General features: G+C 46.3%; 1 protein-coding gene across 2 annotated transcripts in view; it reads right to left on the bottom strand.

The window, feature by feature from the left end:
- LOC144479493 (paralemmin-1-like) overlaps positions 1 to 22,396 on the bottom strand; it is a 306,182-nt gene that overhangs the window by 76,586 nt on the left and 207,200 nt on the right. For both annotated transcript variants that reach the window (XM_078198221.1, XM_078198220.1), the window contains exon 4: positions 5,543 to 5,673. In XM_078198221.1, the coding sequence (XP_078054347.1) occupies positions 5,543 to 5,673 (131 nt within the window). The remainder of the gene's footprint in view (positions 1 to 5,542; positions 5,674 to 22,396) is intronic.

The raw sequence follows: 22,396 nt of genomic DNA, 5'->3' as shown, positions 1-22,396 counted from the left end.
TCGGAGAGTTGGTGCAGACTCAATGGGCCAAATGGTCTTCTTTTGCACTGTAGCGATTCTACCTCACCTGTGTGGAGTCTAGTTGAGAGGCTATTGGACGCGAACTTACTGCCCATTCACGCCAAGCTCCCTCTGCAGCGAAGTTGGAGAATTTGGCAATAAACAAAATCTCCATTCACTGCAGCGGGGTGGGAAAATGCATGAAAAGGTGGAAAATTCTGGCCGATATTGGAGAGAAAATTGCGCTTCCATTGAACAACTGAGATGCTTCACGAGTGAAGATAGAAAACAAGTCTCCGGGAGTCTAAGTTAACGACCTCATTAAGGCTGCTTCTGTCAATTGGAAACAGTGTCTGTAACACCAACTGTTAAATATCCCACAGAGATATTGTTAAATGTTGCACCTTTTTCATCAAAAACAATATTGACTTCACCACCCGAGTAGAACATTTTAAAAGGAAAAAAGAAGATGGTAACTCTGAAAGACCATTACGGAGCCTTTTAATTAATTAATGCATGAAGCAGAACAGTCTGCACCAATTAGAATGTCCTTTGATAATATTTGGCAAGCCCCTGGCAGTCAGAATGGAATGTCCCTCTTTAATCTCCAGCAGCTCCTTCCTCCACGCTCCCCCCTTCAAAATTTCCAAGTTCCTCTTCCCCCGAAGGGAACCAACTTGGAATGTCAGCTTGCCAAATCCGATTTCAACAGCAAACAAATCAACACCATTTATTTTTCACGCCGCTAATTAGAGTTGCCAAATCTTGTTGGACATATTCCTGGTGGGTTCATCATGTCACTTCCAGTCTCCCACTCAATTCAGCCGCTTTCCCATGGCCCAATGATTTCTTACCTCCCCCCCGCCCCCGGAATTATGTGCTGAAGATTAACTGTAAACTTTGGAAACTCCAATCTGGCAGAGACGAGAGTATAAAATGGAGGCCAGGTCAAACAGGAGAGATCAGGAATGTGGGGGGCAAAGTGGGACAGGGGGGAGGGGGGAGGGAGAGCGAGGAGGGGGAAAGATGTGGTCAAATGTCAAATGAGGTCCGTTTTAAGGAAGATCTAAAGATGCAGTGGGGCGTGGAAAAGCAATGGGCTACAGGGAGGAGAACTCTCATCCTTGCTAAGGATTAGCTCCCTTTTAATCTGCAAAAAGAGCCCCGTAGTGTAGGATCCTGACGGCCATTTCAAATCAGCTGGTGGAGTTGGAGGCCCATCCACAGAAGAGGCCAGGAGGGAAGTTTGTGTTTATTTATTGTGGAGCCAGGAGGAACAGAAAGTGTTCCACAAGCCCTGTTCTATCACCTCCCTTTCTTGCTCGTCCACCTTGGGTAACCTTTCGTCAACACTGAAGTTGGTGGGTTGCCCTTTGTGACTCCATGGGACACAGATAGCTGAGGGCTTGTGGGATGACTGGCCTTCTGCACTCTTCCAACGCTTTTCATTTTCGAATTTGGATTTATCGGTTTGCTTTTTATTTCCTTATTATCGCTCTTTGTTGTTTAAATTTGATAACAATGGCTGAACCTTAACCTTGTGGAGAAGTGTCACCATGGTGACAGCTCTGCTCTGTCCCTCCCCCTTCGCAACTGGAACAAGATTTGGCCAAGGTTCCTTGATGAAGACAGTGCCCTTTGAACTCTCAGCTTCGGGTCTCCACAAATCAATGGTTTGGCCTTTGAGTATTCCTGAGGTATTTGAAGTGTGTTAAACTTGGGAAAATGTTAGTGTGGGAGTTTTTGGAGCATGGTTACGGAATGAATTGAAGCATCTGATCCGTGTGATGCTGTGCTCTGATCAGTGGGAGTTCATGGTTTTTGCTCTGCTACCTGTTGCTTAGCGACACCTTGCTAGATGTACTCATGGTTCTAAGGGTGTGTGAGCCGTGTGTCTCACCTCCTCTGCAATATACTCCATCATCTACCTTTTCTGTCTATCTGAAGCCCCAAACTGTTGCTCACTGAAAGTTACTCTGAACTCTGTGCCCAACAGGCACAGCACGAGGACCAAGCCTTTAGAATTGTTGGCAGGTTTCCTATCTCTGAGCTTGTTGATTCGGGGTTAGAACCCGAGACAGTCCCAGTGTATGTGTACTAAAGCTTTGACTCTGAATTCTGGATTGCGACGCACTAGAGTCATAGAGTTATAGAGTCATAAAGGTTTACAGCATGGAAACAGGCCCTTCGGCCCAAATTGTCCATGCTGCCTTTTGTTTTAAACCCCTAAGCCAGTCCCAATTGCCTGCATTTGGCTCACATCCATCTTACCCATGTAACTGACTAAATGCTTTTTAAAAGACAAAATTGTACCCGCCTCTACTACTACCTCTGGCAGCTTGTTCCAGACACTCACCACCTGCTGTGTGAAAAAATTGCCCCTCTGGACACTTTTGTATCTCTCCCCTCTCACTTTAAACCTATGCCCTCTAGTTTTAGATTCCCCTACCTCTGGGAAAAGATGTTGACTATCTAGCTGATCTATGCCGCTCATTATTTTATAGATTTCCATAAGATCACCCCTCAGCCTCCTATGCTCCAGAGAAAAAAGTCCCAGTCTATCCAGCCTCTCCTTATAACTCAAACCATCAAGTCCTGGTAGCATCCTAATAAATATTTTCTGCATTCTTTCTAGTTTAATAATATCCTTTCTATAATAGGGTGACGAGAACTGTACAAAGTACACAGTATTCCAAGTGTGACATAGTATTCCAAGTGTAATATACTCATGTCCAGTGGGTGCCCAGCCCTCCTTATCATTGTCTGGGTGGCGTGGTGGCACAGTGGTTAGCACTGCTGCCTCACAGTGCCAGGGACCCGAGTTCAATTCCGGCCTTGGGCCACTGTCTGTTTGGAGTTTGCACGTTCTCCCCGTGTCTGCGTGGGTTTCCTCCGGGTGCTCCAGTTTCCTCCCACAGCCCAAAGATGTGTGGGTTAGGTGGCTTGGCCATGCTAAATTGCCCCTTAGTCTCAGCGGGACCAGCAAGGGTAAATATGTGGGGTTACGGGGATAGGGCCTGGGTGGGAATGTGTTCGATGCAGCCTCAATGGGCCAAATGGCCTCCTTCTGCACTGTAGGAATTCTATGTTATGGCAGCCTATACAACTCTTCCACTGTACAGGACTCACCACCCTACTGCTCGGTATAAAGATGGTTTTGGACAGAAAGCTCATGGCAGAATATTAATCAGCCTTCCGACGTTTCCACTGCTTCATTTGTTTTTATTCATTCATGGGACATGGGCGTCGCTGGCTGGCCAGCATTTATTGCCCATCCCTAGTTGCCCTTGAACTGAGCAGCTCGCTAGGTCATTTCAGAGGGCAGTTGAGAATCAACCACATTGCTGTGGCTCTGGAGTCACATGTAGACCAGACCAGGTAAGGACGACAGATTTCCTTCCCTAAAGGACATTAGTGAACCAGGTGGATTTTTCCAACAATCAACAATGTTTTCACGGTCATCAGTAGATTCTTAATTCCAGATTTCTTTTATTGAATTCAAATTCCACCATCTGCCGTGGCGGGATTCGAATGCGGGTCCCTGGAACATTAGCTGAGTTTCAGGATTAATAGCGAAAGTACCACTAGGCCATCGCCTCCCCATGAGGATCGTACTGAGGGAAGACCGAATATTTAAAAAAATAACATTGGCACCCCACCAGACTCTTAGTCACTCTGCAAATCTTTTCACTACTTCCCGGGGAAGAGAGTGGATAGAAGGAACAATCTGACATTGCTTTGAAAAGAGTAGCAAAGAACAAATGAGCAGAGTTTCCCAGGGATTGACCGGTTGAAGCAGTCACGGAGGAAGACTTCCATTTCAGAAATGAGATAGCTTCTGGTGAGCAGGAAGTATTTAATCAATTGATAATAGTGAACGCATTTATGTTGCTGTCGCTGCCATTCTGTCCAACAGCCAATTAATGCTTTCAGACAGGGTTTAGGATAGTGCGGGGGGAGGGGAGGAGGTGATAACACTTCCTGCTCTGTGTGCAGCAGGTGGTAGAACCCTGAAAATGGGGGTTCTAACTTACCGTCCCTCTCTCGCTGGTAGTGTGACCAATGCTTCATCTCCCAGGGCCCAGGGCTGGAAGGCCAGAACTCTTACCCTTGCCAGGCATTTGGACCCTTTGAATATACAAGCAAGGGTCCCAGAGAGTACATCGGACCTTGGCGGCCATTTTAGATCAGCTACTGGAATTGGAGGAAGTTTTTGTTGATTTTCTGAGGGGCCAGGAGGAGCACAAAGTAATCCACCTGCAAAAACAACCAGGCCTATCCTGTCCTTATCCCTCCCAAAAACAGATGCCCTCCTTGCTCTGCCATCTCGGATATACCCTTTTCCAGCATTTGTGACACCATTTTCTGAAGTTTTAAAAGTTTATTTAAAGTTTAAAAGTTTATTTATTAGTGTCACAAGTAGACTTACATTAACACTGCAATGAAGGTACCGTGAAAATCCCCTAGTTGCCACACTCCGGCGCCTGTTCGGGGACACTGAGGGAGCATTTAGCATGGCCAATGCCCCTAACCAGCATGTCTTTGGACTGTGGGAGGAAACCAGAGCACCCGGAGGAAACCCATGCAGACACGGGGAGGACGTGCAGACTCCGCACAGACAATGATCGAAGCCGGGAATCGAACCCGGGTCCCTGGCGCTGTGAGGCAGCAGTGCTAACCACTGTGGCACTCCTCTCCAAGTTGCCAACTCTCCAGGATTGCCCTGGAGCCTCCAGAACTTAAAGGCTGATACGGATGTATTAAGATAGAGACCATTCAACCCCTTGAGCCTGCTCTACCATTCAATGATGTGGAGCTGCCGGTGTTGGACTGGGGTAAACACAGTAAGAAGTCTCACAACACCAAGTTAAAGTCCAAAAGGTTTATTTGGTAGCAAAATCCAATAGCCTCACAACACCAGGGACCTGGGTTTGATTCTGGCCTTGGGGTGACTGTCAGTGTGGAGTTTGCACATTCTCCCAGTGTCTGCGTGGGTTTCCTCCGGGTACTCCGGTTTCCTCCCACACTCCAAAGATGTGCAAGTTAGGTGGATTGGCCTTAGTGTCTGGGGGACTAGCATGGTAAATGTGTGGGGTTATGGGGATAGGGTCTGGGTGGTATTGTTGTGGGTGCAGACTCGATGGGCCGAATCACCTCTTTCTGCACTGATTCTATATGATTCTATATGATGCTGCTTCTTATAGTTAGGAAAGGCACAGAAAAGCCCTTCTTGGAAAACCTATACCAGCAGATAACAATTGGAGATATCGACAACTTTAGGATGGACCTTTATATATTGAGCTGATCTTTCTCTTCACCCTATCTGTAACTGTAACACTACATTCTGCACCCTCTCCTTTCCTTCTCCCTATGTACTCTATGAATGGTATGCTTTGTCTGTATAGCGCAGAAGGCACAATACTTTTCACTGTATCTCAATACATGTGACAATAATAAATCAAATCAAATCAAAACCCACCCTATTTCTTTCTGTTTCTTTTAAGCAACGTAAAAGTTTGTGATCGCACTGTTTGCCAGTTACCTCTGGATAGTCTCCTCCATCTGTTTAGTTTTCACGCTGTCCTCCTGGAACTGTTTCTTCATTCCCTCGTCCTCCTCCGCTGCTGATGAAGGAATGCCCTCCAGTAGCCATCGTTCCCGCAAAGCCTTGGACTGTGAGAGGATAAGGAATTGGAATCAGCCGAATTCACAAAGCAGGACAGCAGCAGAACACGATGCTCTGTGAGGTCTCTATCTGTCTCAGCAGAGACACACAGGGTGGAGCTTTCAAGTTCAATGGAATTATAAGTTTTATTCATCCTTTCTGAATTCGAAAGCCTGCCTGCAGTCTTTATTCCCCAGTCGACCCTAAAACATTCCCCAGTGGTAAAGGAGTAGCTTTTCTCGCTATTGGCTTTAATGTTCAAAACCTTGTACCTGTTCACACTTCCTGTCGACACAATATTATTTCATGTTGTCATTTCTTTTTTTTTAAGTCACATTTCTGTCATTATAATTTCCATGTCAACTTTTCTCAAGGAAATTGTCTATGTAAACCCGTCACACTGTCATTACACTCAGCTGCCAGTGGCGGTGCTGTAGCACCTGTATCTTACAAATCTCCGATGGTTCTCTGCTTCCCAAATTACCACAAATTTTGTCATTTATCTGTAGATAATAATAGAATAAGGACAATGTATAACTTTAAAATAGGGATTGAATTACATATTTTCATCCCCCCTCCCTCCCCCCCTCCCCGTTCAGTTATCTCCAGCTCTTGAACCTCCCCTTTGTCTTGTCTCCCCATACAAAGCATCACAAGACATCAGCATTGGTCAGCATAATCTCAGTGAATGTTCTTAATCTTCTGTCAGTTCTAATGGTTGAAGGGAAGCCATATTTTTACGGAATCTAATGGACTGTTGTCACAATGCCAGTCACATGAACACAAAGTTATTGAAGTCATAGATCATCATAGAATCCCTACAGTGCAGGAGGAGGTCATTCAGCCCATCGAGCCTGCACTGACCACAATCCCACCAGGCCCTATTCCCGTAACCTCCATATTTACCCTGCTAATCCCGTGACACTAAGGGGCAATTTAGCATGGCCAATCCACCTAACCCGCACATCTTTGGAAGGAAACTGGAGTACCCAGAGGAAACCCAAGCAGACACGGAGAGAATGTGCAAACTCCACACAGGCAGTGACCCGAGGCCAGAATCGAACCCAGGTCCCTGGCGCTGTGAGGCAGCAGTGCTAACTACTGTGCTACCGAGCCACCGAGTCATCTTTATTGCTATCACACCGACATTCAGATGTACCCAGCTCTCCCTCTACAGCCTCTCCCTTGCCTCCATCGACCCTCATACTGCCTGCCCATCACCAAGTCAAACTGAGCCAAGGTTACCTCCAATGATAAATGAAAACAAGGTTTTGGAACTTAAGGAACTATTGGGGATCCACAAGGACTGGAAGATGGATGAGTGGAACTTAAAGCTCCTTGTGTTCCAAAACCTTGTTTTCATTTATCATTCCTTTCATCTGACCCTATCGCTGCAAACTCTATCAACCCCATATGTTTTCTTGTGACCTTTGGTCCTTCAGTTGTGGATAGCCCCTCCTGCCCACTCAACAATAGTAGGCATCAACTTTAGGCACCTCGGCCGTAACTGTCTGCAACTCTCCCTCTACCTTGTTAGCTCCCACTCTGTCCTTGATGTCTACCTGAGGACCCTACTACTTGGCCAAGCTTTGAACTATTTCTTCAAGGCATTTCATGATGACTCACTATCTGCTTCACCTGTGTGACTCACTTTGGAAGATTTTCAAATGAGAGAAGGTGTTGTCACTGTTTTATTGTGGTTGCTCCTGATTGATTCTGTTTGCCAAGGTGTACTTGTGAAATTGCTTCATATTTCTTATGCCTATTTCCTTTGTATTCTGCTAATGGATAGAAACTTTGCAATTGAGATGGTGCTTTGCTAAAGTAATAATATCTGGCCAATTCTATCCTCTGTTAAATTATGATGTAAAATGATTGACCAAGCAATTCATTGTCTCCACTGCTGTTTGACAGGCGTGAGATGGGCACCAAACTCTGCAATGTGGTTGCTGACAGGCATGTGTTCCATGTCAGCAGCGAGCCCCTTGCCATGTTGGTAAAGATTGGAGCATAGCAGGCTAGAGGCCACAACTGAAATAGGAGGCAGTCACTCCACATATGAAAATATGGGCTTTACTGTCTGTTTCAGGACCCTTCCCAAAATTGTGCCAAGTTGACCTCTGTCCAAAATAACCAAGCCTACATGTAGCCCAACTTGCAGTTCTCAAAGGGAAGTCTAGAGGCTGCCACCAAATTGGTCAGACTTTTTCTCCAAATGTGGAGCAGGGAAAACCAAGATTTCTCTTAACCTCCCAGCTGGTGTTTGATGTTGTTCAGCCCCCATTCCTGTTGCCTCTCAGCCTTTTGGCTAAGATCAAGCCCAAAATTAGGTGCAATGCCTTTTCTTGTCAGCTTGAATCTTGTTTGTCTCTCTTGTGGGGATCATGAATTGGATTCAATTTGAATTTGGTTTTTGGAGTTATCACATCGACATTCAGATGTACCCAGCTCTCCCTCGACAGCCTCTCCCTCACCTCCGTTGCCCCTCATACTGCCTGCCCATTACCAAGTCAAACTGAGCCAGGGTTACCTCCAATGATAAATGAAAACAAAGTTTTGGAAAACAAGGAGGTATTGGGGATCCACAAGGACTGGGAGATGGATGAGTGGAACTTAAAGCTCCTTGTGTTCCAATACCTTGTTTTCATTTATCATTCCTTTCATCTGACCCTATCACTGTAAACTCTACCAGCCCCATGTGTTGTCCCGGAATGGATTCGGGTCTGCTTCGTCCGCTCTGTGCATTGGCTTTGTAACTTTAAGGATGGAGTAAAATTTTTTTTAAAAGGTTGCCTCTACTATCCCACATAGTGGCAGAAATTTTTCCGTCTCGCCTGCCACAGCAATCGTGGCGGGCGAGACAGAAATTTCGGCGGACCATTCAAAGGTACATTGAGTTCAGGTGGAAATTTCCAGTCGTGGGGTGCCCGTGGCCAGAGAATTCTGCCCAGTATCTAGTGAAGGGTGTAAAACCAAAATGTAAAACCAGGTGGACAGGATGGTGAAGAAGGCATTCGGCATGCTTGGTTTCATTGGTCAGAACATTGAATACAGGTGTTGGGACATCTTGTTGAAGTTGTACAATACATTGGTAAGGCCACACTTGGAATACTGTGTGCAATTCTGGTCAACCTATTATTAAAAGGATATTATTAAACTAGAAAGAGTGCAGAAAAGATTTACTAGGATGCTACCGGGACTTGATGGTTTAAGCTATAAGGAGAGGCTGGATAAACTGGGACTTTTTTCCTGGAGCGTAGGAGGCTTAGGGGTGATCTTATAGAGGTCTATAAAATAATGAGGGGCACAGATCAGCTAGATAGTCAATATCTTTTCCCAAAGGTAGGGGAGTCTAAAACTAGAGGGCATAGGTTTAAGGTGAGAGGGGTGTGGTGAACCACTGTAACTACATATGTATGCCTGGACACACCCATGCTGCACCTGGCCCGAGACTCCTCCCTTTCCACTTGAGACTCCTCCCTTTCCACCAGAGCGAGGTATAAAGGTGATGGTTCCTCCTCCTCGCCTCAGTCTGGGCCAGGTCAGCTACAAGGGTGTGCTCCTGTCTTTGCGAATAAAAGCCTGTTATTTCACTCACTCACTGGAGTCCTCGTATCGTGATTGATAGTGCATCAAGGGGAGAGATACAAAGGGTCCAGAGGAGCAGTTTTTTCACTCAGAGGATGGTGAGTGTCTGGAATGAGCTGCCAGAGGCAGTACTAGAGGCAGGTACAATTTTGTCTTTTAAAAAGCATTTAGACATTTACATGGGTAAGATGGGTATAGAGGGATATGGGCCAAATATGGGCAATTGGGACTAGCTTAGTGGTTTAAAAAAAAGGACAAGTTGGGCCGTAGGGCCTGTTTCCATGCTGTAAATCTCCATGACTTTACTGGTAAGCTGTTCAGGGATGTTCCATTGATGTCTACAGATGTCTGATTTAAGTTAGTTAAGTCCTGAGGTGAGTATGATGCAGACTAATCCATTCTGCTGCAGGGTTATCTCCAATTACACCCTCACCATTTTCATTCATCTTCATTGGAATGCTTGCATCTACCGGGAGAGGGCCAGCACTTGTACCATTCTGGGGTTAAGTTGTAACACTGGTTTCCTGTGGCCCCAGGCATCTCTGTTCTGTCTCTAGGGGGGTCCCAGACATTAAAGGTAGGACGTGTAATCAGCCAAGGATGAGCCGTCTGTCACATAAAAGTCTCAGCAATTTTCAGTGAATGACACTAAGACAGCGGTGATACTACTGAGCTGTCAGCTTGAAGCACGTGGAACAGCTGTACCTCTGGACTGATCAGAGAACCAGCATTGCCTCCAAATGTTTTGTACCAGATTTCCAACAGGAAATCAGTCAGAAACATCCTTGGACTGAATTCCCAGCAAAAAACACATTTAATTGAAATTCCTCCATTCACTGACTCAAAAATTATTTGCCAGGTGAAGTAAACAGGTTAAAATAGCCAGGTTGAAGAGATTGTTGACATCGTGATGCATTCATCACAAACACACAAAGTGATTTCCTTTAAAAAGTACCTGGATGAGCACTTGGCACATCATAACATTCAAGGCAATGGGCCAGTGCCGGTAAATGAGATTAGGTGGGAGGTCAGGTGTTTCATATGTGTTGGTGCAGACTCGATGGGCTGAAGGGCCTCTTCTGCACTGTATGATTCTATGATTCTAATATCAAGACCTGATGTGATATAAACACACACAGTGATACCCTATAGTAACATAGTGACACAATGTTCTATACAGGGAGTGACTCCCTATAATAACTTAATGATATAAGTTCATTTTATATATAACGAACAACATGATTAGGTATACACGCACAATTAACTACATAACATCAAGATAATAAGATCAAGTAATGTACAAAATGTGAACTGCCGTACTTTGGTAGGCCTAATTTGTAAAGATTGTAGAAGATTAAGCATGATTTTGAAATGCAGGTGAGTAGAGAGACCTTGCTGTCCAAATACATTTAGGGTAGGTTGGTAAGGAGGTTAAAAATGTCTGTATGGTACACAGGTTGATAAATAGCAGAATAAATGCAGTATCAGGTGTGCATGAGTTGGTAGCACGTATGAAATACGAGCAGTAGTAGGCCATTTGGCCCCTCGAACCTGCCCACCACTCAACAAGATCATGGTTAACCTGTTTTTGTTTTGAATTCCCACATTCCCATCGACCACCAATAACTTTTGATTGCCTCATCTAACAAGAACCTATCTACCTCCTCCTTAAAAATATTCAGTGACCCTGCCTCCATCATCTCTGAACTAAAATGGCAAACCCAAATTTTAAAACAGTTCCCCCGAGTTCTAGACTCACCCACAAAAGGAAACATCCTTTCCACGCCCACCTTGTCAAGACCATTCAGGATCTTATATACTTCAACCAAGTCAGCACTCCAGTAGAAACAGGTCCACTCCGTCTAACCTTTCCTCATATGACAATCCTCAGTCCAGTCTAGTAAACCCCCTCTGAACTGCTTCTAATGCATTTACATCCTTCCTTAAATAAAGAGACCAAAACTGCACACAGTGTCCAAGGTACAGTCTCACCAATGCCCTGTATAACTGAATCATGATGTGGATTGGTTGGCTGGTTGGCTGTAGAGATTCGCATTCGAATCAGTATTCTGTCACTTGATTTTGTGTCTCTGTATGCCCTGTTTGAGAGCAGATATCCACTCCATCTGACGAAGGGGCAGCGCTCCGAAAGCTAGTGGCATTTGCTACCAAATAAACCTGTTGGACTTTAACCTGGTGTTGTTAAAACTCTTACTAACTGAATCATAACATTTTTACTTTTTATTCCTCTCGTAATAAAGGCTAGCTTTCCATTAACCTTTGTGATTACTGACTGCACCTGCATACTAACTTGTCTGACTCATGCACTAGAACACCTAGATCCCTCTACCCCACCAGCATTCTGCAGCCTTTCTCTGTTTCAGTAATACTCTGCCTTTTTATTCTTTCTGCCAAAGTGAACAACTTCACATTTTCTCACAATGTACTTCAAGACCAACCTCCCAGACCCAAGGATAATGATCAATACTGACACTCCAGTGCAGCACAGATGGGATGCTACACTGTCATCCCATCTTAGGATAAGATGTTAAACCGAAGATCTTGGGTGGGTGTAGCCAAAAATAAATCAATTTTGAGTAAGAGCAGGGGAGTACGCCCTGGTGTCCTGACCAATATTTATTTCCTATAGTAACATCATGTTACAACCTTAAGGGCGGCACGGTAGCACAGTGGTTAGCACTGCTGCCTCACAGTGCCAGGGACCCGGGTTTGATTCCAGGCTTGGGTCACTGTCTCTGTGGAGTCTGCACGTTCTCCTCATGTCTGCGTGGGTTTCCTCCAGGTGTTCTAGTTTCCTCCCATAGTCCAAAAGACGTGCTGGCTGGGTCCATTGGTCATGCTAAATTCTCCCTCAATGTACCCGAACAGGCACCAGAGTGTGGTGACTAGGGGATTTTCACTATAACTTCATTGCAGTGTTAATGAGCCTACTTATGACATTAATAAATAAACTTAAACAATATAAATATACGCTTACAGGGATTCCAGTTCTACTAGAATGCTGCAATGTTATATAAACAGGCACAGGAATTCCCTGTTGGAACATCATGCTACAATGTTATTATATAATAATGTAATGTTATTATAGGCACAAACACAACTTTTCCCTATAGTAACATCAACATAGAATGATATCATGTATAGACATCCAGCAATTCCCCGTGAATCATGATACAATATTAACACACACACTGATCTTTTGATATTATCCTGGAGTAAATCACCAAACTCTGGGATACGGACATATGCAACTGGATGTGGAAATCTGGAAGTTGCTATCTGATTCCCATTCCCAACCCCAGTTCCTCTCAAAGCTCCTCCCCATTGGAACCTCACAGAGAAACCTGGCATTCAGATACATCAGCAGAAAGAAGCTCCTCTACTTACTTACCTGCTAATAACCTATCAAAACACAAAGTTAAAGTTCATCTATTAGTCACATGCAAGGTTTACATTAACACTGCAATGAAGTTACTGTGAAATTCCCCAAGTCGCCACACTCCGGTACCTGTTCGGGTCAATGCACCTAACTCGCACATCTTTGGAGTGTGGGAGGAAACTGGAGCACAATGAGGAAACCCATGCAGACACAGGGAGAATGTACAATCTCCACACAGACAGTGATCCAAGCCGGGAATTGAATCCGGGTCCCTGGCGCTGTGAGGCAGCAGCACTAACCACTGTGCCACCGTGCCGGCCCAGGAACAGTGAAGGCTGGTGTATTCAGGTGTAAGTGAATTTTTAATATAAATTACAGCTAAACAACTCTGACACCAGCATTCACTTTTACAAATATAAAGTCTCATTTCAACCAATTGTGGTGTTTTTTTTTATAGAATCAAAGAATTACAGAACCACATTTTCATGGGGTCCGAAAGACCTTTAAAAGTAATGCGTGGGCCCGGGAATAGGAAGTCCAGCAGGGGAAAGGAGAGGGGGCATGATCCACACAGAAAGGAAAGACGGTCTCAAGCAGGACTATTTGAACTTGAATCTGGAAATACTGGAGGTAGCTGCTCAGAAAACTAACAAAGCACCAGAGGCTGCTGTGAGTCCAATAGAAGGTGAACATTGTTCCTTCACCATTGATCACAGAATCCAGACCATTATTATACACAAACATAGCCACTCGCGCTAGTAACATCATGGAACAATGTTATCAGATGCAGACACAAGGATCACCCAGAGCAATGTTTTAACATAATGCCGATAAATGTAATAATTCTCTGTGGTGGGGTGTCTCCCCAGGGGTACAAACAGCTCCTGGTATACGAGGGACATGATCAGGCAATGCGCCTTGGCACAGGTTCATAGAATCCTACAGAGCAGAAAGAGACCATTCAGCCCATCAAGTCCGCAGCGACCACAATCCCGGAGTGTGGCGACTCGGGGAATTTCACAGTAACTTCATTGCAGTGTTAATGTAAGCCTTACATGTGACTAATAAATAAACTTTAACTTTTTAACTTTATTTATGTTTAGGAAAGGGATGCCAATCAGTCTAATGTCAGCAATGGGGAAAACATTAAAGCCAATAATCTGTGGCACGATTAATTGGTACTTAGAAAATTATTGGCTAATAAATAAACTCCAGCTCGAATTTATTAAAGACAAATCATGTTTGACTAAATTAATTAAGTTCTTTGATGATGAATTGGAGACGGTTGCCTGCTTCCATTCTTATCTATTTAATCATAGCCACACAATCACTTGCAATGGCTTCTCTTCCCACTCATGCATCATTATCGCAGGTGTCTCCTGCGGATTCTCATCTACATGCTGCCCCTCAACAACATCATCCGAAAACACATCAGACTGCGCAGGTACGCTTACGTCACTGAGCTCTGCCTCACCTCCACCAACTCTTCAATGTCCCTACATTATAGAAACATAGAAAATAGGTGCAGGAGGAGGCCATTTGGTCCTTCGAGCCTGTACCATCACTCAATATGACCATGGCTGATCATGCATTTTCAGTATCCCACTCCTGCTTTCTCTCCATATCTCTTGATCCCTTTAGCCAAAAGGTCATGTCCAGCTCCTTCTTGAACATATCGAACAAACTGGCCCCAACAGCTTTCTGTGGTCGAGAATTCCACAGGGGTTCATAACTTTCACGGTGAGGAAGTTCTTCCTCATCTCAGTCCTGAATGGCTTACTCCTTATTCTTAGACAGTGACCCCTAGTTCTGGACTTCCCCAACATCAGGAACATCCTTCCCGCATCTAGCCTGTCCAGTCCCATCAGGATTTTATATGTTTCTATGAGATCCCCTCTCATTCTTCTAAATCCCAGTGAGTACAAGCCCAGTCAATCCAGTCTCTCTTCATATGTCAGTCCTGCCATTCCAGGAATCAGTCTGGTGAACCTTCGCTGGGCTCCCTCAATAGTAAAAATGTCCTTCCTCAGACTAGGAGACCAAAACTGCATGCAATACTCAAGATGTGGCCTCACCAAGGCCCTGTATAACTGCAGCAAGACATCCCGACTTCTATACTCAAATCCTCTTGCTATGAAGGCCGGCATGCCATTAGCTTTCCTCACCACCTGCTGTACCTGCATGCCAACCTTCAGTGACTGTTCCACCATGACACCCAGGTCATGTTGCACTTCCCCTTTTCCCAAACTGCCACCATTCAGATAATAATCTTCCTTCCTGTTTCTGCCACCAAAGTGGATAACCTCACATTCATCCACATTATATTGCATTTGCCAAGTATTTGCTCACTCAGTCAGCCCGTCCAAGTCACCCTGCAGTCTCTTAGCATCCTCCTCACAGCACACACTGCCACCCAGCTTAGTATCGTATCACACGGTTGTTCCAACATTCAGTACTGGGAGAGCAGATATTCCTTCCAAAGAATATTGGGAAGATTGAATTGTCCTCAATCCCCTCAAACAAACTCAATTTCCTATCCGCTCCAATCCTTTCTCTGGCAATTGTCTGAGAGTAAAACTCACTGTTTGCAACTTGGTGTCATATTGGACTTGAGATTGAGCTTCTGACTACATATCCAACACTGCCTATTTCCACCCTCTGTAACATTGCCCAACTCCAACCCTGCCTCATGTCACTTGTTGTCAAAAACTGGCAGAGTGTTGTTTTTGGTGAGAAAACCGATGTATTTCTCTCCAGATCCTAACACTCTGCTAAATAAAATCAAGGGTGTGTGGTTCACACCATCATAGAGGGAGTTTGGATCGAAACACCGACAAAACCCGGCTGTTCAGAGATCGGGGCGCCATCTTTAAATGGCGGCACGGTAGCACAGTGGTTAGCACTGCTGCTTCACAGCTCCAGGGTCCCGGGTTCGATTCCCGGCTCGGGTCACTGTCTGTGTGGAGTTTGCACATTCTCCTTGTGTCTGCGTGGGTTTACTCCGGGTGCTCCGGTTTCCTCCCACAGTCCAAAGATGTGCGGGTTAGGTTGATTGGCCAGGTTAAAAATTGCCCCTTAGAGTCCTGTGATGCGTAGGTTAGTGGGATTAGCGGGTAAATATGTGGGGGTAGGGCCTGGGTGGGATTATGGTCGGTGCAGACTCGATGGGCCGAATGGCCTCCTTCTGCACTGTAGGGTTTCTATGAAGAACTTCTATGAAGAACTGAACAGAACTGTAATAAACCTCCTCCACCCCACCACGGAGGTCAAAGGGCCCGCCCTCGCCACCCCTGATCGGAGCCAGCATTCATTCTGACCACCTCCCTGCCCCACGATTCTTGACCCCTTCTCACTACTCCCGTGCCCGTGATCAGCAGCCCTTTACATTCCCCCCATCCCCTCCCTGCAGTCATTGGCCCCTCCCCCCACCCCACAGTCACAGCCATCACCCCCCCCCCCCCCCCCCCCCCCGCCCCCCAACACTCCGAAAAGGCCATCACCAGCATCTGGCATCCCCTGATTGTCAGAGCACTCCCGACCCACAAGTTCAGCAGCATTAACCACCCGACACATGGAGCTTCCACTGGGGCCTGCCTTTGGCACAGGTTGGCACTGACAGGCTGGTGTCAATCCAGAAGTGCCAACCTGTGCCAAGGGGCATTGCCATGGCACTGCCTGACCCTGTCCCTCACCTCCAGGGGGCTACACTTAACTTGTACCCCCGGGGAGACTCCCCACGGCAGGTTAAATCCTGAGAACTTGTCATGAACTGCGAAAAGTGACATCACCTTGATACAGTGTCAATATATGGCAGCGTGGGCGAGTTCATTGGATTAAAATGTATGCTAATGTATTCCTTTGTTGCATCTCATCTTGAGCACTTCAATGTTCCCTGACTGGCCTGCCATCCATAAACCTATACCCATCCAAAACTCTGCTGCCTGTATCCTAACTCTTACCCAATACTGTTCACCCAACAGTCTGTGCTCACTGGAACTGAAGGTAGATATCTGAGCAGTAAAGGTTAACCAAGTTTCCTCGATCTGTAGTAGTGGGAGTGGCTGATGATGCAGGCTCATAGAGAAACCAATGGCCTTGCAGAGATTTTCACCAGTGTGGACCTGTTTTAAAGTTTATTTATTAGTGTCACAAGTAGGCTTACATTAACACTGCAATGAAGTTACTGTGAAAACCCCCTAGTCGCCACACTCTGGCACCTATTCGGGTACACTGAGGGAGAATTTAGCATGGCCAATTCATCTAACCAGCACGTCTTTCAGTCTGTGGGAGGAAACCGGAGCACCCAGAGGAAACCCAAGCAGACACGGGGAGAATGTACAAACTCCGCACAGACAGTGACCCAAGCCGGGATTCGAACCCGGGTCCCTGGTGTTGTGAGGCAGGATGGCACAGTGCTAACCACTGTGCCATCGTGCCATCTGGGCCTCGCTGTTGGCCTCTCATAGTTCCTCTCCCCATATTCAGGGTGCCCCTTGAAATGGTCACCTTGGACACAGTGAGACTGCTGGAGAAGTTAGCATGAACCATGTCACATGATATCCCTCAGTGATTCCACTGAGGAACACAACCTCTGAAGTCTTATCGGGTGAATTTGTGAAGATGTTCTCCAGAGTAAGGATCCCAAAGGTGATCTTAACAAACGTGCTATTCTCCACATTCAAGAGTCTGAGTGCCTCCATGGACTGTCCTGAAACCAACGGCCTTGAGGAGATTTTCACAAGACCCCTCGGATGTGCAGAGAATAAGAAGTGTGACCCCGTCCTGCTGTATCTCAGCTTTAGGAAGTGCCCAAATCCTCGGCCTTTCCTCATCTGAGCCATTGTCTGGGCCACACATTCTCAACATGGTGAAAAAAGAATGGGAGGATAAACACAAGCTTTTCTTCAGAAACATTGTGGAGTACAAAGTGAAGATGAGAGAGCAGATTGAGACGGTTACACACTGAGTGTAAGTCCACTTGGAGAATAATTCTACAGAAACCCACAGAGCCCAGTACAATAAAGAGATCATTGTTAAGAAAGTCCGATCAGGTGAAAGTGTCACTGTCCTTTTCTCCACACCTCAAAGCAAGCTCTTTGTACGAGGTTTATACAGGTGTTGGGTCTGGTGAACTATAAGATCAGGGAAGGAAGTAGGTCTACCATAGAATCATACAGGCAGAAGGAAGCCATTCGGCTCATCGAGCCTGCACTGACAACGATCCCACCCAGGCCCTATCCTGTAAACCCCATGTATTTACTCCACTATTCTCCCTGACACTAAGGGGCAGTTTAGCATAGCCAATCCACCTAACCGACACGTCTTTCAGACTGTGGGAGGAAACCGGAGCACCCGGAGGAAACCCACGCAGACACGGGGAGAATGTGCAAACTCCACACAGACAGTGACCCAAGGCTGGAATTGAACCTGTGTCCCTGGCGCAGCAGTGCTAATCACTGTGCCATCCTGTTTACCCCAAAAGTCAAGGGGAGAGAAAGAGAGAGAGAGAGTGAGAGCAAGAGAGGTTCTGACAGTGATGGAGGAACTTCTCGGTGTGCTGCCACGAGCTATGAAGGATAGGTCACGTCTCTGTTGAACTGCGTGAAGGTCTCCATAGCCAGCTGCAGGATGGGGTATACTGGAAACAGGATATATTCGCATCTCGACCCAGGAGGAGAGGGGGGAACTGCCTGGACCTGATGATTCCATTCGGGGAGACACTAATAAACAGCACAAAATCCCAAAGCCAAATGGAACAGAGTTAGACAGCAGATGAAGAGAACGTTAAGACTCGGTGTGATTGGAGAAACACATGGTGAATGGAGCACTCTCACTGATTTCATTCGAATACCCATATGGAGCTAACCCAATAAACTATCCAAATTCAATACTTAACTGATGAAGTGTTTGAGACATAGGGGAGAGCCAATGATTACATCAACTTGGATCTGACCGAAGGATCTTGGCAGGCTTCTTTACCAGATTCCATAAAATGGAAGATGAGATTAGCCCAGTGAAGCTCCATAGACAAACATCAAGATCATCCGGATTGTCTCGGACCCGAGTCAGCTTCCAAAAGACTCATCGACCAAATGTCGATATGTCAAATCAGACAAACATGAAGGAATGTCATATTTGACTTGAAACATTAACTCTGGGCAGGATTTCCCGGCCACACTCGCCCCGAAATCGGAAAATCCCACCCAACATCAGTGGACCTTTCCATGGTCTGTCCCTCACCCACTCCGATTCCCATAGCGGGCGGAATGGGAAAATTCGCCCCTCTGTTTCTCTCCACAGAGACTGCCAGACCTGCATTGTTTTTCTGTTTACATTTCACATTTTCCAGTGTTTTCCTTTTATGATGTGGATATCTCTATACCCAGTATGAGAGACCCTCTTGGGTGATGCTGTCTATAATACAGGCTGTGAGTCACATCTAGAAGTAGAGATTGTATCAGACAGGCCAGGGGTATTTGGTCTCATGGTCAATCCAGAGAAATGCTACACTGGATCATCAAGACCGACTGTTGTAGGGAACGTGGTGCTGAATCCCCAGGGACAGTCGAGGCAAGTAAACCCTGACCCCCACCTCGTGAGTAAGCAGCAAGTCAGGCTCCTTCTTGATTCTGCTCATTTGACGGTGTATTGCTGGTTTTTCTGTCTGAGCTGCACCCCTCTGACTCCTCTGTAAAGGCACTAAACTGGGCCCCAGTGGAGCCCTGGGCTATAGAGGCTGCTTTCTGTGACTTGGGCCACGTGCTCCGTATTAATCCTGTGCTCATTACCTCAGACTTTCGGCAAGCGTTTGTGTTGTAACATTTACCACAGTGCCACCCCTCATCTTCCTCAAATTAAAGGAGTCTGATGAATGTCTTTTCACTGTTTGCTGATACATGTGACAATAATAAATTCAATCAAATCAAAGAAGATGCCTTACTTGCCTGACAGTTTTATCAGTACAGACCTATATATGGGGCAGTGCCAGGGACCCAGGTTTGATTCCCAGCTTGGGTCACTGTCTGTGCAGAGTCTGCACATTCTCCCCGTGTCTGCTTGGGTTTCCTCTGGCTGCTCCAGTTTCCTCCCACAGTCCGAAAGACATAGAAACATAGAAATCTACAGCACAAAACAGGCCCTTCGGCCCCACAAGTTGTGCCGAACATATCCCTACCTTTTAGGCCTACCTATAACCCTCCATCCTATTAAATCCCATGTACTCATCCAGGAGTCTCTTAAAAGACCCTATTGAGTTTGCCTCCACCACCACTGACGGCAGCCGATTCCACTCGCCCACCACCCTCTGAGTGAAAAACTTCCCCCTAACATTTCCCCTGTACCTACCCCCCAGCACCTTAAACCTGTGTCCTCTTGTAGCAGACATTTCCACCCTGGGAAAAAGCCTCTGAGAGTCCACCCAATCTATGCCTCTCAACATCTTAAATACCTCTATTAGGTCTCCTCTCATCCTACGTCTCTCCAAGGAGAAAAGACCGAGCTCCCTCAGCCTATCCTCATAAGGCATGCCACTCAATCCAGGCAACATCCTTGTAAATCTCCTCTGCACCCTTTCAATCTTTTCCACATCTTTCCAGTAATGAGGCAACCAGAACTGAGCACAGTACTCCAAGTGGGGTCTGATGAGGGTCTTATATAGCTGCATCATTATCCCCGGACTCCTAAACTCAATCCCTCGATTGATAAAGGCCAGCACACCATACGCCTTCTTAACCACCTCCTCCACCTGCGGGGCCGATTTTAGAGTCCTATGGACCTGGACCCCAAGGTCCTTCTGATCCTCTACAGTACTAAGAGTCTTTCCCTTTATATTGTACTCCTTCATCCCATTCAACCTGCCAAAATGCTGTGCTGGTTAGGTGCGTTGGCCGTGCTAAATTCGCCCTCAGTGTACCCGAACAGGCTCCAGAGTGTGACGACTGGGGGATTTTCACAGTAACTTCATTGCAGCGTTAATCTAAGACTACTTGTGACATTATTAAATTTGTTTTGAGGAGGAGCATGGGAAGGGAGTGGCACATCAATAATCTCCCCCAAATATACGACTTCAGGACAAGGCAGTGTGTCGGATTGTTCTGGGGATGGAGAGAAGGATGAGTAACAGGGTGAGCCATGGTGGCAGCCGGAGGTTGATGAGGGCCTCTCGCCCCCTTTACGAATCTCCCCTTTAAAAAGATAAGCGCATCTCGGGGAGTAGTCAGTCCTCAGCCAGCTGAGTATAAAAGGGCAATGAAAAGAGCTGAAAGGAATACTGTTTGTGTCTGCTGTGTATGGAGAGGTATTTGTTATTTGGTGTTTTTGGGCCTACCATCCTCAGAGATGGTCTAGTAACAGGACACAAATTAACCCTGTACTAATGTCACCAGACAATGTTATCAACATTCACACAGAGATATGATACAATGCTAGATTCAGTGACTCCTTGTAAGAATATCATGATGCAATGTTATTATACAAGCACAGAATGAATTCCTTGAGGTTATGTGATGTTAACAGCACACTGCACATGGGCACTGGCCAAAGTACCACAGCCAGTCTCAGGTTACTGGAACACCCAGTGTTGTTTTGCTGTGAGATTGAGATGGGGTGCCCTTGTCACATGTAAATAGATCAGATTCAAGAGGCCATTCTCCCAAAACTGAGAGATCAGAATGGACACAGTGAAATATAATGGTCTGTATTTATACAGAAAACCTTTCAACCCAAACTCTAACTGAAGGCAGAGTTACTTATATCGGATTTCTAAATCCAGTTTAATGCTCCCAGCAGCAGTGGAATAGAATTGAGCGGCTGCCTCTTGGCTTTGCAGGAACTTTCCCCCATGTTACCATGGTGACAAGCAGAAATGGCAGCGCTGGTTCTGAATGTCTCCATTTTCCCTCAGACTATGGAAAGACCAAACACTCACTGGATGGAATTTAATGCCCTTCCCAAGACATGTTTGGTAGCAGGGGAGGGGGGCATTTAATTGGGTGAGAGGGTGGTGGGTGGGGACCCCACGGCCTTTCCGCATCTACTCCAATAAGGCTTGTGGATGGCCTTTCTGCCCTGCCCCTAATTGAGGCCTTTTAGTGGGCAGTTAATATCCACTTAAGGGCCTTATCCTGCCGCAGCCGCTGGTATAAACCCAGCAGGGAGGGGGGTGCGGATGGGGTGGCAGGGGACTCCCCCTATGTAGGTCACCCAAAAAGCAAACCTTTTCAGAACTTCCACGGGGGTCCATTGTACATTATTCAGTGCCTGATCATTGGGAAGTGGGAGATGGGCACTACGCTTGATGCTGACCCACTCTTTCAACCGTCCCACCTCCGCGACTCCCACTCCCCTCTCCCCCCGCCATCGCTCATTTGTGGTCTGGTCCATCAGCGATGCTGGGCCATGGGTCGATGTATTACCAGCAACCACCATCTCTCTCAGTGGCGCTGCCAAGCAATGCAGAGCTGGTGGCCTCTGATTGGCAGCTCTTTGAAGGTAGGACTTCAATCTTTGGGGTCCTTGAACCCAGGGAAGACCTGCTGCTGCCCAGCTAATTGCCTGATTGGCATATAATTCTACAGATCTTCACAAAGTAGGTGATGCAAGGCTCTTGCTGGGTCTCAGGCTGGAGGCCAAGGCCACCATTAAATACCACCGACTGCATCTGTAAGGGCCAGTGTGGTAACGGGGCCCCTTTAAGGGGGTGGGGGGGGGGGAGGTGCAATCCTTGAGAGTCACATGATTGGGCC

This window comes from Mustelus asterias, chromosome 26 (genome assembly GCF_964213995.1).
Source record: "Mustelus asterias chromosome 26, sMusAst1.hap1.1, whole genome shotgun sequence".
Taxonomy (NCBI): domain Eukaryota; kingdom Metazoa; phylum Chordata; class Chondrichthyes; order Carcharhiniformes; family Triakidae; genus Mustelus; species Mustelus asterias.
The sequence above is the reverse complement of the archived record's forward strand: the minus strand, read 5'-3'. Positions and strand labels throughout refer to the sequence as shown.